Below are 18,692 nucleotides of genomic sequence, written 5' to 3' on the forward strand. Positions count from 1 at the left end.
AGTGTGGAACAATGTGTGTTATTCATTACATGTTAGTGAAAACTTGCTGTGTTTTCTGTTTTTATTTTACTTTGTAAGACGAGTCAGTCAGAAACTAAATGAGACTAATGACAGCAATAAATGTTGCCATACACTCCTGTGTGTTTGAGTCTGTTACTAAGAAGTTTGATGGCTTCACACTGTGAGAGGATGATAAGGGTGTCTCATTAGCCTTTAACGTACATTGCAGCGCCATCTGCTGGCTGAGTCACTAATAAATATAATTTTTATTTTGTATTCTTTTTCTGAATATCCAGTTAGCAAAGCTATATTCATTTAGAAAGAACCTGAAATATGTGCACAGATGTGCAATAAAATAAAACAACTTTCTTGATACCCACACTCACTGGACCATAAATGCAACAGAAATAATTTTTACTACAGAGCAGCAGTTAAAAGGAAAAAAAAGGCCTGAAACACGTGCTGTCTGTACAATTTACTGATATTTAAATATGTCATTTGCAGGTTTTATAAAGAAAATTTTAAAAAGAAAAACTAAAAATAAATAAATGGTTCTTTGATCATTCTTCTTCTCTGAACACCAGCCAGATCCGTTTGACAAAGGTGATGCCAGCATTACCTGCTTTATATTACCAAGAAATCCAAGTTATATTACAATGGTATTAGCTGAATAATTAAACAGAACTCAGTGGTTTATTATTGGTAAATTTCGACTTATTCATTCCAAAATTCAATTCAATCCAATTTTATTTATACAACGCCAAATCATAACAACAGTCGCCTCGAGGTGCTTTATATTGTAACATAGACCCTACAATAATACATACAGAGAAAAACCAAGAATCATATGACCCTCTAAGAGCAAGCTCATTGGCGACAGTGGGAAGGAAAATTCACTTTTAACAGGAAGAAATCTCCACCAGAACCAGCCCTAACTATATGCTTTAGCAAGAAGGAAAGTTTTAAGCCTGATCTTAAACGTAGAGATAGTGTCTAACTTTTCACTGCTTTTCAAAAGACTTGACAGAGTCAGCTAAACAGAGCTGGAGTGGTAAACTGTTGTTGTCTTATGGAAGTTATTTAATAAATCAACATTTTCTCAATTTTGAGTTAGAAATTCAGTGATAATTACCTGAAATATTGTGTTGTGAAGGGCAAAAAATGATTTGTTTGTTTTTTGTACTTTAGTGGCTTGCAAGCTTCAATAATAGAAGAAGTAGAGCTGTGGCAGCTACTTATTTTCTACAAGTGTTTGTTTTCACCACTCAAAAAAACATGATTTTCTTTCTGGTTTAAATCCAACATGATACATGAAAAACAACAACAAAAAATATGCATTTCAAAAGAAAAATATTTGAAAAATATTTATTTTATATTCCAAAGTGGTTAGCATTTGAATTTGTTTTATTAAAACTATTAAATGATATCAAGTTGCTTTCATGATGCCACTTGGGAGAACCCTACACCATTTATATTAGGTAAATACATGCAATGCCGATGAGCTGGCATATGAGAAGTTGGGAGAAAATCAAGTTATACTATTTTGAAAAAAAGGAATAAAAAGAGTCTATAATTTAGAATGGTGGGAAAATATTGAGCTAGCCTTCTTAATATATATATATTAAAAATTCCCCTCTCGCCCCTGCGTGTGGTCTATCCTTTAAGCTCGGGTCCTCTACAAGAGGCCTGGGAGCTTGAGGGTATCTTAGCTGTTGCTAGGACTGGGCTCTTCTGGACAGAGATCTCCGATGTTGCTCCGGGAATCTGCTGGAGCCACTCGAAGAGCTTGGGAGTCACTGCACCTAGTACTCCGATTACCACTGGGACCACCGTTACCTTCACCCTCCACATCTTCTCGAGCTCTTCTCTGAGCCCTTGGTATTTCTCGAGCTTCTCGTGTTTCTTCTTCCTGATCTTGCTGTTATTTGGAACCGCTACATCATTATTTCATCTTCTTCTGTTTGTCTACCACCACTGTGCCCAGTTGGTTAGCCACCACCATTTTCTCCACCTGTATCTGGAAGTCCCACAGGATCTTAGCTTGGTCAGTCTCCACCAATCTTGGGGCATCTCACATTTTGACCTCAGGACTTCCAGGCCATATGTTTCTGTATAGTATGCACTTGGTTATGGCATTCCATGTATGCCCTGCCTGCTAACAAACATTTGCAAACACACATGGAAATACTGTATAAAGTAATACATAAAGTTTAGCTGACTCTGTCAGGTTTGCAATTCTAACAAGCTTGAAAGTCAGTTGAACATTATTCTTCATCACACTGTGGCGCTCAACTAACATGCCAAGTCCTGAGGAGGCCAATCCATGACTAAAGATGTTACATTGTGTGTTTTTCTATCTCGCATACCTTTGACTCCATTGCCATTGTGTTTGCTGTGTCATGCTGAAAAATGAAGCCATTACCAATCATTACTAATCTGCTTTCCACATGGAATTGCATGGGATATTAAAATCTAATGGTACATTTCTGTGTTCAAAATTCCATCAGTTTTAACAAGATCTCCAACACCATTGACTAAAATGCTGCCTCACAATTTCATCACTCCATCAGACCTGCCACTCATTTTTAGTCCAGTTCTGGGTAATCTGGAATACCTCAGCTATTTCCCTTCCTTAAGAAGAGCTTCTTGACTCCCACTTAGACTATTTCAGATGAGATTTCATTGAAGAGTAGATGGATCTGCTGAAGGGCCAGATGCAATGCATAGACATTCTTGGAAGCAAAATAAAACAAAATGAGATGTGACTATAGACGTTTATACAATATTGTACAGAAGAAAATAACTAAAAACTAACAGATCTTAATTGTATTGCTTATTTTCTTTTTACTTTATGCGCATAGGTCTTCTGATTGGCTTTTTACAAAACAAAACAAAAACCCTTTGAAACACCGGTTCCAAAATATTTTACTTTGAAAAGTTATTATTGTTTGAAAACGTGATCCGGAAACGCTGCGCTTCCGGTGGCGAAGTTGACGGCATCACTGCGATAACGAGGCGCAGCTGCGGTACTTGAAGACGTCTGAGCCGCGGACTGCACAGCAGACTGGGCCGTGAGACGGTCAGCATCAATGGCTCCGGTGCTTGCGGAGTAAAGAATGGGCTCCACGGCATCGCAGCCATGGCCAGATCCACTAACAGAAGCGGCGAGGATGGGGACCCACGGGTGACCGCCCCCACGGACCGCGACGCTTCCCGGGACCTGGCGGAGCCCCGGGAACTGTCTCTGGAGGAGGTGCTGAAGTCCTACGAGCAGCCCATCAACGAGGAGCAGGCATGGGCGGTGTGCTACCAGTGCTGCAGCGGGCTCAGGGTGCCCCGCCCGCCGGCAGGGAGAGTCAGCCGGGTGAAGGACCCGTCCTCCATCCTCCTCCACAGGGACGGAACCGTATCGTTACAGCGGGAGCAAGGATATGACGGTAGGAGAGGCGGCCGCGGTTACTCCCAACTTTCCGCTATCTTGATAACTAAAAGCAAGTGGGGAAAAAGTGCATTTTAACAGGATAGACCAGTTGCCAGAAGCAGCATGGCCTTTGCAGGTTTACCTGTCGTTAGTTTTAAATATTAAAACCCACTTTTGAATTCGGCGTAGTTTAATTTCCATTTTTGTAAAAAAATTAATAAATAAATAAATAACCGCTTTTTTTCATCCGCACCGCAATGATTTCTCCCAGTAAACTACTCCGCCTCAGTGAGCAGCGCTTGTGTTTATATCCAGAAGTGTACTAAAGTGCTCCATGCTTTGTTCACAATAATAACGCGGAACTGAAGAGTGTCTAATATTGTTTCATATAGTATCATTATGTCGTATTTTATCTACCAGGAACAGAAAATCTAAAGCATTTTGTCCTAAGTTATTCGCATTTAATACAGAGTTTGGCTCACAACGTCTTGCTCAGTAACGGACGCCGCGGTGCTAACCTGTCCCGTCTCAAACAGCATCAATCCCTACACTGCTGACCCTCAGCTGGATTATTTGGTCATTTGCGCAACCCCGAGCTTCACTTACTTAAACTGCCTTTGTGTTTTTATATTTTACACCATCTAGATTTTGTCGCACTACTCGTGCCAGCAAGGATGACTCGTATTATGCCGGTAAATGATAAATTATTCATGGAGCACCGCTTTCCCCTAGCATCTCCTTATGCAAAGACTGTTTTGGAGACATCAAAGGGTGGCTAGAAGCCCAGAGGATTTTAGGCAGCCTTCCTCTTGTCCCCTCCGTGCTGAAATTAGCCCGTACCTGCATACTATCCTGCTGCATGTAAAGTATTTATGTCCTCACTGCAGTTCAAGAGGAGGCTGCACGGAGACACTTAAGTCAAAACTCAATTTAATCCGAAATAGGCAAATTTGTGCTCAAACTTTTTTCACCTCTCACTCCAAAAATCTTATCTTAGGCAATGGCGACACAATATCTCCAGAAATTCATATTTTGTGCTTAAAGTCATGTCTGTAACCTGTTTATTTTGCAATTAGGCAAAATACAGCAAGGATATTTCTTGCCAGCAGCCCTGAGAGAAGATACTTTTACATTTTAACATATGACTGAGAAATGTGGGCAAAAGAAAAGAATATTGGATATCAAATCTCAGGAAAAACTGTGAAATGCTGAGTTCCTTTTTTGATAAAGTCTCCAGGTGAATATACAGTAGCAGCTGTTGTAACAGCTGTTCAGAGATCAAACAGGGAGGGTCTGTGTGCATGTTTGAGGATGGCACTTTACTTTTCTTTCTGCCATTTGTTCAAATGTCATATAATATGCTTATTAGTTAATCATGGGTCAGTCATGGTTCTGATGTTTACATGAGAAATGATCATAAAGAAAAAGTAAAGTTAATGTAACCTTTTTGAAAAACACAGCATTAATTTGCATAAAATGGTTACACTGTTTCAAGGAACACCTTTTAAATATGAGCTCATTACACCATCATCCTGAACTGTGACCTCAATAATAAACATAAAGTAGGATTATCGCTTTTTTTTATCAGATGTTATGGCAGTGCTGTTGGAGTGAACTGCTTTAGATTTAGAAGCTGTCATACAGGTGTGGGGAACGGGCAATCAGCGGAATGTGTCATAAATAATAAATAGCAAGCCAAACCCCTTGAACTGGTTGAAAATTGACTTCTAATGATTGTTACTGTGGACAGATCTTGATGACGAGGCATTAGAAGATGTGACTGCAGTAAAACAATAAGGGAGAAAACTTTTTAAGACAAGATTCCTCCTGTTGGTAATGGAGCTAACAAAATGCAGCGTGGTTACAACAGTAAAGAAGGGGGAAGGTAGAGTGTCTGACTAGGACTGGGCGATATATCGAGTTTTTAAAAAATATCGATATATTTTCATACGAGATATAAGATGTGACAATATCGTTTATATCGATATAGTCTATGTTACGTTATAATTATACTTGTGGAGCCGCAAGTTTGCCTCTCTTTTGTCCACTTTTGTCTCTATGCAACTTTACTCGGCCTCGCCTCTCCTTCACTGAACACAACTCCCCCTCCTCCCCCATCGCTTCACCTGCAGGCAACGACAAGATGGACACGGCAAATCTCTGTTAACGAGTTACCGCGAATCGCCCCCGTGCGTGGGGCTGGACTGCATCAACGTGTTAGCGAGCTAACCGCGCTAACGACATGCATGGCCTAAAATCCTTTCATTTTCTCAAAAATCGACTGTTCGCCTTATGTATGAATTCTGGTTGTGCTTACTGACCGCGAACCGATTTTAGGTGGTACACGGCGCTCAGCAATCTGTCAGTGAATGTTTTAGTTAGACTTTGGTGAGCTACGGAGCTGCACCGCTTGATGGATTGTCAGAGCATTACGGCTACCGTAGTCCGGAGCGTCGCAGAGTAATACGTACAGTGCTTCAACGTAATATTACCGTATTGTGTGTGTATAAGGACCATAAGAGACACGGTTACGAAGCAGATTTCAAACTCCAGGCTGTCAGTCACGCAGTAGAACTTGGGAACAGAGCAGCTGCGAAATCTGTCTTTGTTATTATGGTCAGGGTCTGTTAGTTTACATTTTGACTGCACAATTGTGAGCTTTTTGTTATGCACAAAAACAACATTGTTTTCTTTTATTTATGGAGCATTATTATTTAATAAATGCTGATAATTTATTTTTCAGTAATTTCTTCATGTACATCTGTGCCATAGGTGTCAAACTCTGGCCCGCGGGCCAAATTTGGCCCGGAGCCTAATTATTTGGCCCGCGAAGCCATACCAAATTACTATTAGAGCTGGCCTACTGGTATTATGCAGCTAATATATATATATTGTTTAGTATTAAGCTTTGCTAGTTCCATATTCAGTTTTTCAGCAAAACGTGTTTTAGTCCATAAGAAAAGATTCATTCTTATATCTGGAGGAATAAATATATTTCAATAAATATTAACGTTAGCCCGCGACTTTGTTCCAGTTTTGAATTTTGGCCCACTGTGTATTTGAGTTTGACACCCCTGATCTGCGCTGTATGTTAATAAAAGTGCCTGTGTGACATCTGGGACACAGCTTTGACTAAGAACTCTTTTTTTTGTTCTTACCTTACGGCTTAAAAAAATATCGAGATATATATCGTATATCGCCATCCAGCTAAAAAATATCGAGATATGAATTTTGGGTCACATCGCCCAGCCCTATGTCTGACCCATCGTTAGTTTTAAGTTTGATGTTGCAAAGTACAGGATTTGGCAGGCAGTGGACCAAACTACTGATAGGCATATAATGCATTGTTTTACATCTCTAATCTACAATAAGCACATGACTTTTCAATATTGTTATTTAGCAATACACAGTTATATTTACAATAGTTCACTGAGGAGGAAAACTATGTTTTTAATCAGAATAAGGGAATAAGGAGTCTTTTGGCCACCTCTCACTGCTTGACTCATATGACGGTGCAGCTTTTTGGCTTCAGGATAGACCAGCTAATCGAATCTCAAGGTGGGGCTGTTTTAGAAACTAAAGACGACCTGTGGCAACACTAGTGAGTCTAGAAGATTGTTAACTGTTGTTGTGATATGACGCTATATAAATACAAATAGATAAAATCTATGTCTGCAAAGGACAAAGCTGAAAATCAGTATTGGATATGATCCTTGAGGCCAACACTGCATCAAAAGCAGGCGTGATTCTGTCATGAAAATCACTGCATCGGCTCATGAACACTTACAGAAATCACTGACCATGAACATGGTTCACCAAGCTGTGTACAATGCAGGTTAGGTTTCTGCCATGCAAAGAAGAAGCCATATGGGAACATGAAGTGTCTTGTCTGGATCATGTTGTTTAAAATGGACATTCTGCGGTGAGACAAAATTTGAAATTCTCTTTGGAAAACATGGATACCACATTCTCCAGACTAAAGGGAGAAAGGCCATCCGGCTTGTTATCAACAATCATTTCAAAAGTGCATTAGTGCCTATAGAATTGTCAGCTTGCATATCTGGATAGCCATCATCAATCCTGAAAGATATAAACACATTTTAGAGCAACATGTGCTCCCATCTAGATGATGTCCGGTAGGGCTGCTCGATTATGGCAAAAATGATAATCACGATTATTTTCACTGAAATTGAGATCTCGATTATTTGACGATATTTATTTAACCCTTTAAGACCTACCATAGAACCAAGTCCGCCAGAGCTTATATTATTTTTTTTACATGCTGTAGTGCCATTTTTGGGAGCATTTCAAGTTGTTATACATAAATACAACTGTTATAGCCCATATTTTAATAATATGTATGCATTAAGTCCAAAGTAACTACATTAATAGCAAAAAAGTGCAATAAATCGTTTTTGGGTTTTTTTTACATATATTTCTACTTGGAGAAATTTAAGAGGTTTATCCCTCAAAACTTTAAATACAAAAAAATTGCAAAAAATAGTTTACAACAACAGGAAATTTATTTTGAGTGTCTTCATAGTTTTATTTTGGAGATAGAGCAATTTTTATATACTGCAGGAAAAACGAAAAACAATCCTGTGATACAAATTTGCAAAGAAAACAGCATGTGCATCAAAATAAACTATTTCCAGCAGTGCAATATGAGTCCTAAGCATCCCAGAAACTATTCAGAAAAGTCAAACATGACTTATAAAAACACCAGTATAGGATTTTAAGGCCTACAAGTAAAAAACTACATTTTCCGCGAAAATGACGTCACTTCCGGTTTCGGGCAGGAAATGGCGGACATGCGATAGTTCGCGTTGACGTCTTTTTCAATGTCGGAAGTGTTACGAACAGCTGATCAGATCGGCAAAGCGTGTTTCTGGAGTATTATGTTTTTGTTCCTGCAAGCGCTTTTTATGCAATTTTTGCAAAGCTTTATGTGGAAGGAAACCGTGACCGAGGATAAGCTGATGGCATAAGATGTAAGTACAACTCCTCTGGTTTCATATGCAAAAAAAATTATTGCGCTAGCTTACGCGGTTCAGGTTCTACAGGGATTTAAAAATAGTTACACAAAACGGAGCGTGCTGCTCTGACCGGCTTTAAAGGGTTAACAATAACAATGTATTGAATAACGACTTTAAAAAATAATATAAAATAGTGTGCAAATACTGATAACAGTGCAAATGTTTGCAGTATAAGGAATAAATGAAAAATGTAAAGATCTATGTTTAGTGAACTTTGCAGTGTTGCTCTGTGGTGCAGCTATGACACCGTAGCAAAGTTTACACTATGTCTACTTGATCCACGTCTGACTCCGCGAACCCATAATGTTTCCACACCACTGAAGTTTTTTTTACCTCTCTTTTCAACCAACGGCAGTCACTCTCCTCTCCAAATAACTTCTGCTTAGCTTTCCGAGCTTCCCTCGGGTCCTCTTAATTGTTGTGACGCGTGTTCGAAACGCAGAGAGGTGCGCTCGATTTGCTGCACAGTGGTAAACTTGACTTTTTAGAGTTTTTTCTTTTCTTTTCTTGAAATGGGGAATTTTTCGGTTTAAACTTATGTTTTCTATGTTCTGTTTCTTTTAATAAAAATATGAGTTTATGAGATCTGCACATCACTTTATTTTGTTTTTATTTTACACAACAGCAGTTCAAACTTTGGCATCATGAACCCTCAGATGTTTAGCTCCCATTAACTGAGAGCTGGCTATCCTTGCAGCCTGTGTTGGTTTACGCTCTGCTAGTCCATAAGTAAACGGTCCAAATCAAAGCAGTGATGCAAATCCCTAAACCAGCATGAGGTGGTGAGTTTATTATAGTCTGTCTGCATTATTAATGCAGCTCGTTGGCTACAGGGACATTTTCCTTTCTTTATGTGGCCGTATTCACCCAGAACAGCATACTACACCATCTGAAGTCCAAACTTTACTTTGTAATACTGCCCTTCAGACGTGGAAAGCTGCAGCAAAGCATCCTGACTACATTATAGTCCCATCTCCATGCTTGGCAATTACTGTCATGTTGTTGTTGCTGCTGCTTTTGTTTTACTCCAGATGTAATGAGGCCTCTGACATCTAATCTGTTTCACTATTAACTCTTCTGTCAAAATTTAGATGACAAAATTTACTTGATATTCTTTTTTTTTTCTTTCTGCAATATACAAGAAAATGTCAAAAACAAACTGCTTTGATTTCTGAGAGGTTTAGTTTGTTTTATGTATTTCAATAGTCACCTGATTCCTTGACTGTGAAAAGTGTTTGGTTTTAATTTGATGGGTAATTTATGTGGGCGTAATTTAAGTAATCTACCTCTTTGCTTTTAGCACTGTCAAATTGTTTCCATTTTATTTCTTTCGGGTAAATGTCAGCCTGTTATTTGCTCGTTGAGTAAGTTGTGTGTAAATGTCATTTTATACTTTGATATCAGATATTTGATATATTTGATATATACTTTGATATTCAGCTCTATATATCATTTACATTTATCTTTTGAAATACATTTTGAGAAGCAGTGACTGGGATGCCTCCTAGGTGAGGTGATTTGGGCATGCCCAGCTAAGAGCAGACTACAAGGGAGACAGAGGGTTCACTTGAGAGATTATGTCTCTGGCTGGCTTTTATGGCCTCGGTGTTCCCCAGAGGAACTACAGGCGGTGACTGGGGAGAGGAGAGGTGTGGACATCTCTGCTAAGACTGCAGCCCTCGCGAATTATACTTGGATAACCATGGATGGAACAGTGAAGAACACTGATCACTGAATGGTTTTCAGAGGCATTATTGTGCCTATGTGATGATTTCCTTGAAGAATTATGTATATTTTTTGTGCAGTGCTATCCGAGGGCCCAACCTTGTCTGCATTCCCTATAGTTGAATGGGACATAATTAAATAAATTATACAATCCTCAAATTGTTTGCAGTTGTACATTGAGACACATTACAACTAAAATGTGGCACTATTTACTCACACAGTCTTCCCGATCCCAAACCCTTCCTATTCCTTACCTGTCAAAGATGCAGTCTATCTGGAAACAACAAAGTTTGCTTGTTTGTCAGTTTCTTTTTCTAACATTAAACTACTTTTCCAGTGTTCTTTCCTTTCCTACCTTTTCTGAAACCTATCACTGGATTCAATTTATTATGAGTAGTGTATTTAGGAAGAAAAGAAACCAATAAAATACCTCTTTCAGCAGCTCATGTGTGATCATCACCCCAACTTCTTGTAGTTTGTAGTTGAAATACTCTGCATTCCTTTCAACTAACCCCACACCCCACTCTGGGACCTAAAATTACACCTGGACTTAAGAACCACTGCCTTCAAATATTTGGCCCCAGTAAATGGAAATTGTGATTTTGTCATCTTCTCTGTGTTGCCTTGAAAACTTGGGGTTTGTTCTTGACCTTAAACTCAATCACTTAAAAACAGGAATGTCAGTTTAGTAGCTGTTCGGGAGATTTTTATCTTCATTAGTCAAACTCTCTTTCCAGAACGAGCTGATTCACCTTGAGACAGGGAAAACTGGTGAAATCCAATAGAAAGCTATTTGGATTTGATGAATCCGATGCCTGCCAGACACAAGAAAAAATAGTTGAGCTAAAGAACATTGTCTCTGAACTGATCTGCTTTGATAGTCTGACTGTTTTACCTGCTTCTGTGTGCTGGAAATATAAATGCACAGTAACGTTAGCATTCACGGCACATGGCCTCAGCTGTCTCAAATAACAATTTCCTGGAAATCTAAACCCCATCAGGTAGTGCGGCAATCTGCAGAGGAGGAGGTTAATGTGAATCCTGATATGAACTCAGACTGATGTTGTGCTACACAGCATTTTAATGTAAACACACACCTGATGTAAAAAAAAACCTGAGACAGTGAGACTGCAACGGAGGAAAACATCCTCGCTGATATGCTGCAAATTTACTCTGTTTATCAAATTCAGTTCTGACATCTGATACGAACAGTGAGAGGAAAATTAAAACCTGCTTCCCTCTCCTGACCTCGACCTTTAGTTGAAACGTCATTGATGGCTCCTGTTGGTGAGATGATGCACCTACTATCCCTGCAGAAGCACAAATCTAAAGTGAAACACCCAGAAGATGAACTGACTCATGGTACTGCAGCAAGCTGATGTCAGACTGAAATGTTCTTTTCCAAATGCATGAGGAGTGTTCATGAACCAGCTGCCATCTGGAACGCAGTTATTGCTGACATGTTGGGGACAGCTCTGCAGTTTGGGTGGAAAATTCTTGTTTGGCTTATTATAATTGTGCTGGCAGATATCTTAGTTACAGCTTGAAGTTCTTTTGAATTGAGTAGCAAGAGTGTGAGATTGTAAGAATATAAGTATGTTTTTGGTAACTTCTGCATCTGATTCTGGTCAAAAGCTTCTGCACTCTCGTCATGGACTCGTAGTCCATATCCATTGCCCAATCGACAGGAATCAAATGGGCATAATTTCCTCTGGAGGCAACACAGCCCCAGAGCATGATGCTACCACCACTGTGCTTAACGGTTTAACGGTGTAGTTTTTTCTAAACACACAGTGTATTTTTAACATTTAAGGTAGTTTTAATGTCAATTTTAATTTTAATTGTAGTTTAACACACACACATGTATATTTATACAGAGATGGGCAGTAACGCGTTAAAAGTAACGCATTACTGTAATCCGATTACTTACTATTGCAAAAAAACTAATTAGATCACGGTTTCCCATAAGCAGGCTCCGTTACCGCTTCACTAAACTGTGATTTTGTTTGTTTGTGAGTGTCTCAAATAAGGCTGCCACGAATGATTATTTTGATAGTTGACTAGTCACCAATTATTTTTACGATTAGTCGACTAGTCAGATCATGCATCCATTGGACGTGAAACGTATCGCTTATTGCACCAGCATGCATCTGCCCTTATAGAGATAGAAAATGTGACGTCATTTCCGGGGTAAAACCGCAAAGGATTGTTGGTACAAGTGGCAGTGGTACTAGCGCGCATGGATTATTACAAGACAACAGTCACACAGAGATAAACAGAAACACAAAGAATGCCAATAAGTTGTTTTTTTATTTACTGCCATAGCCGGTAGCATGAGAGACGCGGGAAGCCGACGGGTAAAGAGATCGGTTTTTATCAGATTCCGTCGTGGAAGACAAATTGTTCAGGTCATGTTTCCGAAGTCACAAAGAGGTGATGGATGGCCTGGATTGCAACTATTCGAAGACCAAATATAATGTTCCAGAACACTCCAACTCACATGTTAGTCTGCTCCAAGCATTTCCACGAAGGTAAGTCTTTTGTTGTAATTAATACGTAATTTATCATAACATAATTGTTGCTGTAGGTTACAAATAAGTCTTATATTGATTTGAACTGAATTCGTTGCGCTATGCTGCTTTGTTCACTGTGGCTTTGCGGGCTAATGTTTGTTGTGTTTTGTAGGCAAACCAGCCTACAAAATGCTGGAATGCAATCCAGACCGGGCACCCTCTGTCAACCTGGGTCATACCGAGTTTAAAGCACTACCACAGCGAGATTTGATCGGTTAAGAAGCAATCAAGTGATGAATAACTGTTTTCCAGTATGTTGTTTTGAAATGGTTTTCTTTGTTTCTTTTGCAGTGCTGATTTGTTTTTCACCAAAGCAGCTAATAAAGCATAATGGAATACAATTTTGCCTCTTTCTTTTAAGATTCTATAATAAAATGAAACAATAATGCCAGTTATATATAAAGACAATAAATTTAATGAATTATTAATGTTGTGTAATACTACAACCTGAAAAGACAAATAGATTGCGTTGGCCTGTACAGGAGACAAAGAAAAAATTTTAACAACAGCTGTGAAATGAAATAGTCTAAATCAGAAAATAGATACACCAAAGTAAACTGGACCTGGGCTCTTTGCAGGGAAGTTACTAAACATTTCGTGAGCCCAACACTCACACTTAGGACCATATCATTATAAATATGAGCGTGATGAAAGTTGGGCAGCACGCTAACGTCTTTAGTCCACTCTGTATGCTCGTATGGGTCTGACCCTTTCACTCCTTAGATTTTTTTCCTCGTACCTTTTTTTTTGCCTTTTTACGGACTTGCTGTGTTCTCCTTCGTTTTGTACAGAACTGTTTTGGGGGCAAATAAAATGCAAGTAGGGATTAAAACCGCAGAATTAATGATTACCGGTGCTGGAAATGCTAGCACTCGATGCAGTGTTTTGATTTTGCTGCCACTCGTACCTACAATGCAATGCACGAAAGTCACATGGTCTGTCGATCTCCATATAACTATCATTAGCTTACAACTCGAAGTGCTTAAGGTATGTGCCAACTAAAAATAAAGAGCAGATTATAGTTTATTGAACTTTTAATGAAATTTGCCGATTGTCTCGGTGGAATTTAATAAACGCAGCCGTCTGCTCTTTGCTATCTAAAATATAACAGGACACTGGAGTAAATTCTCGACCATCTCATACTTCTGTTTAATCAGTTTTCTGTTTGACGTTTATTCAGCTGTGTGAAAACAATAACTTTAATCTCAGCCAAATCGATTTACTCAGGAACAAATAAAATTCTGAAAAAAAGCCAAACTATAACATTTTTAAGTTATCTAAGTGACTTATATATCATGTTTAACCTGAGTAGTGAAAGACCGCAGGGGTTTTGAAAACAATGTGCCGGGTATTTGCTGTTCTCACGGGCTCTAGTGAGCCTTGACCACCTGGTCAGCTGTTGAGCTGGTGGGTAACAGACGTCTCCGTAAACGTTGAAGCACTTTTGCAAATATGTAATGTCTTGATAACTCGAGCAGATATTTGAAGTTTACACAGCTACATTTTGCCTGAAAATACCTGAAAAGTTTATTTTGTGACCCAGAAAGAGTAATGTTAAAACTAAGTAGCAGTCGCCATTGTTGGAAACTGGAATTGGCTGGGTCGCACTCTGAATTCTAGGATAGGTTGGGCCATGAAGAACACACCCGACCCATCCTTCAAATCTGGGCAAATGAAGGATGCATTTGGAGGAGTCTTTGAATTTGGACAGCCTTTGTCGCGTCGCTCCTCCAAAGGATGCGAACCCTGAATTTGGACACAGCTATTATATCGGAGACTGCTTCTTCTACTTCTGCTTCTTCTTCTTTGGCGTTTAACGGCAGCTGGCATCCTTGTAGATGCATTGCTGCCATCTTCTGTTTCAGTCTGTTATTACACTCTTAAATCCTGCTACATATTCCTGGGTCTGGATCTTACGAAGCTTCAAACGACGCGTTGACTATTAAATTAGTCGTCTACGATTTTGATAGTCGACGTAATCGTGAGTAGTCGACTAATCGTGGCAGCCCTAATCTCATAACTATATATATGTGTATATATATATGTATATACAGTGGCTTGCAAAAGTATTCGGCCCCCTTGAACATTTCCACATTTTGTCACATTACTACGGTGGCCCCTAGAGACAAAACACTTGCAAACTCCAAAACACGTGCAAACTCCAAAACACGTGCAAACTCCAAAACACGTGCAAAATCCAAAACACATGCAAACCCCAAAACACATGCAAATTCCAAAACACGTACAAACTCCAAAACACGTACAAACTCCAAAACACTTGCAAAATCCAAAACACATGCAAACCCCAAAACACATGCAAATTCCAAAACACAACGGAAGTGCTCCAGGACGCTAGGGGCAGTGTTGAGCTTTTGTTACCTAGTAACTACACAAGCCAGGAAGTACCAATGACCGGATTTGGGGTCTGCAGCCTTAAAGGCTGCATTTTAAGGCCGATTACGTCACAGTGACACGACGAAGGCTGTCCCAATTCAAAGGCTGCTCGAAATGTGGCCCTCAAATGCGTCCTTAATTTCCCTGAATTTTAAGGATTGGTCGGTGTAGCCTTCATGGCCCAACATATCCCAGACTTCATAGCGCAGCGGTGGTGTGGATAATTTTGCCGAAAAAAAACGGCGGAAGCGGAGCGGACGAAGAGTAAACTTTCAGAAGTAAGTCGTGAATATTATGTCACTTATTTATGCGCAAATGTTTTTATAATGAAGAACATTAAAACATTAGTGTTGGCCACATGTCAGGAAAGTTATGTGACTTGGTTTTAAAGCCTTTACTTCAAAATATACGCCGTTCAATAGTTGACTTTAATCTTACAGAGATTGTGATGATTTTATGGATAATTAAAGTCAGTCATATATCCACAAACACAACAAGCTGAAAGTCAGTGATGCTGCTCGGTTTGCAGTCCTGAATATCACGGCACAAGCAGGATTCACTGCACTGTTAATGGTAGCTATGTTATATTGCTGCCTCTGTTCAGTGGTGTCGAGCCAAACGGACTTTAACGTGTGTTTGAACGAGCTGACAGTTCACTCGTTAAGCTGAAAGAAAGATGCTTTAATCACAGGAGTCACACATGTGTCCACTGTACCATCTGGGAACTCTTTTTGTTTCGTAATAACACAAACTAAATCCTCCTTCTTTTGTGCTGTTTTGTAGCAGTGTGTACACCTGAGACTGTCACCTGTCTGTCTGTCCTGCACTCTCTCTCTGTTGATTGTGTAAAAAAGGAAGAACATGTATTTATAAGTTACACTTGTGTTTGAATCCTGCAGCTTATCACACATTTGATTTCTATGTGTGACACCTGCAAGTGTCCAGAGTGAGGACAGACTGAGGGACCCACTGCTGCACATCATCTGTGAGGCTTTGCACCCCTGATGATCCACCAGGACAAACTCAGCAGTGTGTGAGGAAGAGGAGGAGGAAGAACCAGCAGCAGCTGACAGATGGAGAGAATAGACAGACTGTTCCCTGTTTGTGAAGGACTGATAGAAAAGTTTAACATAACTTATTGTCTGTCCTGAAACAGTCTTATTAGGTAATGTTCAAATAATTTTATCATTCCAGTGTTTTCAGTGTGGGAGAAAGTACTCAGGGCCTTTAAGTTACACACTATGAAAGGCAGCAACAAGTTTAATGTTCAGAAAAATAAAGTATGTATCAGCAGCAGAATAGAGCTAAAAATAAATGTTTGTTTCACTTCTATGAAGCTTTGAGTATTTTGGATTAGTAGCACTGCTGTGTTTGTTGCATCATATTGCTGTAATTGTTTATTTGCTTTATATATTCTGAGGTAAGTTGATCTGTAGTGTTACATCATATTCTATAAGGATGTTATGTGTTTGTATACCTTCTGCCCAGTTTGACCCATTTAGTAGAAGTCCGCCTGTTTAAGGCTCTGATATCTATTCTGTATGACTTAAAGCAGTTATGACATGGTCTGATTTTCTCACCCAATAAAGGAATATTTAATGTATCAGTCTACTCTTCATTTTATCAGAAACAGTTATCACAGCTTGTACATTTTCTTTTTACACATGTATGTAAGCATTGAGCCAAATTTAGTAATGCCAACATACTGAAGGAACAACATTTGTCTCTTATATATGATACACCTATATATGCACTGTCAATATACATTTTGAACCAGCTGCAGACGTCAGAGTAACACCTGACTGACCCCCACATAAAGTGCTTAACAGTAGTCCACAGGGGAAGAAATAAAAGCATGGATCACGGTTTCAAAGTGCTGCCTAGAAAGAAAAGATTTTACTCTTGCCAGTCGCCTTAAATGATAAAAACTGGACTGGTCCAACTTAAAACCAAGGGCAGTAACAACAGGTTTAAAATAAACTTCCAGGGGTTCCAAATCAAAAGAAGAGGACTCACAGGGGCCACTGGGTCCAAACACCAACAAATCTGTTTTCTTTTCATTCAAATTTAAAAAGTTTGGAGCCAACCAAGCTTTAAATCAAATCAAATCAAATCAAATCACTTTTTATTGTCACATCACATGTGCAGGCACACTGGCACAGCACATGCGAGTGAAATTCTTGTGTGCGAGCCCCACAAGCAACAGAGATGTGCAAACACAACAACACAAATGAGCAAAATACAAGAATGGCCAACCTGAAACTAATAAATATATGTACAATATATAATAGTGTATGCATTTCTGGATGTGTATACTAAATATTTTCCTACGTGTGTGTGTGTCTGTGTGTGTGTATACACATTTTTACAAATTAAATAGTAAAAAAATAAAATAAAATAATAATAATAATAATAAAATATATAAAATATACAGAGTTGAATATGTGCAAAACAAGTGGCATTTATATACAGTGTGGAGTGCATAATGTTGAAGTTCCAGTAGTGAAGCTGAGGTGTCTATGACGTGTTCAGCAGTCTGATGGCCTGATGGAAAAAGCTGTCTCTCAGTCTGCTGGTACGGGACCGGATGCTGCAGAACCTCCTTCCTGATGGAAGCAGTCTGAACAGTTTATGGCTGGGGTGACTGGAGTCCTTGATGATCCTCCCCGCTTTCCTCAGGCACCGCTTCCTGTAGATGTCTTGGAGGGAGGGAAGCTCACCTCCAATTATCCGTTCAGAGCACCGCACTACTCGCTGGAGAGCTTTGCAGTTGTAGGCGGTGCTGTTGCCATACCAGGTGGTGATGCATCCAGTGAGGATGCTCTCAATGGCACAGTGATAGAAGGTCCTGAGGATGCGGGGGCTCATGCCGAATCTTTTCAGTCTCCTGAGAAAGAAGAGGCGCTGCTGGGCCTTCTTCACTGTTTTGTTTGTGTGTACTGACCACGTAAGATCCTCAGCCAGGTGTACGCCAAGGAACCGGAAGCTGCTCACTCTCTCCACAGCAGCGCTGTTGATGGTGATGGGGGTGTGTACTTCTCTGCACCTCCGGAAGTCCACTATCAACTCCTTTGTCTTTGCGACGTTGAGGGTGAGATGGTTGTCTTGACACCAGTGGGTCAGGGCGCTGACCTCCTCCCTGTAAGCCGTCTCATCACCGTTGGTGATAAGACCCACCACTGTAGTGTCGTCCGCAAACTTCACAATGATGTTGGAGCTGTTAGTGGCTGTGCAGTCGTAGGTGTAGAGTGAGTACAGGAGAGGGCTCAGTACACACCCCTGTGGAGCACCAGTGTTCAGTGTGATGGGGGATGAGGTGATGCTGCCCAGTCTGACCACCTGGCGTCTGTCAGACAGGAAGCTAAGGATCCAGCTGCAGAGGGAGCTGCTCAGTCCTAGATCCTGCAGTTTCCTGTCCAGCTTCGAGGGAACGATGGTATTGAATGCTGAGCTGTAATCTACAAACAGCATCCTCACATACGTGTCTCTCTTCTCCAGGTGTGACAGGGCAGTGTGTAGTGTCAGGGCTATGGCATCATCAGT

The 18,692-nt window shown here is 40.0% G+C and overlaps 1 protein-coding gene across 3 annotated transcripts in view; it reads left to right on the forward strand.

Annotated features, from left to right (window-relative positions):
- The first annotated feature begins 2,990 nt into the window (after window positions 1-2,990).
- Window positions 2,991-18,692, forward strand: part of spire2 (spire-type actin nucleation factor 2) — a 61,811-nt gene continuing 46,109 nt past the window's right edge. For all 3 annotated transcript variants that reach the window (XM_026172629.2, XM_080304075.1, XM_080304076.1), the window contains exon 1: window positions 2,991-3,437. In XM_026172629.2, the coding sequence (XP_026028414.1) occupies window positions 3,140-3,437 (298 nt within the window). In that variant the 5' untranslated portion in view covers window positions 2,991-3,139. The remainder of the gene's footprint in view (window positions 3,438-18,692) is intronic.

This window comes from Astatotilapia calliptera, chromosome 7 (assembly GCF_964374335.1).
Source record: "Astatotilapia calliptera chromosome 7, fAstCal68.1, whole genome shotgun sequence".
Taxonomy (NCBI): Eukaryota; Metazoa; Chordata; class Actinopteri; order Cichliformes; family Cichlidae; genus Astatotilapia; species Astatotilapia calliptera.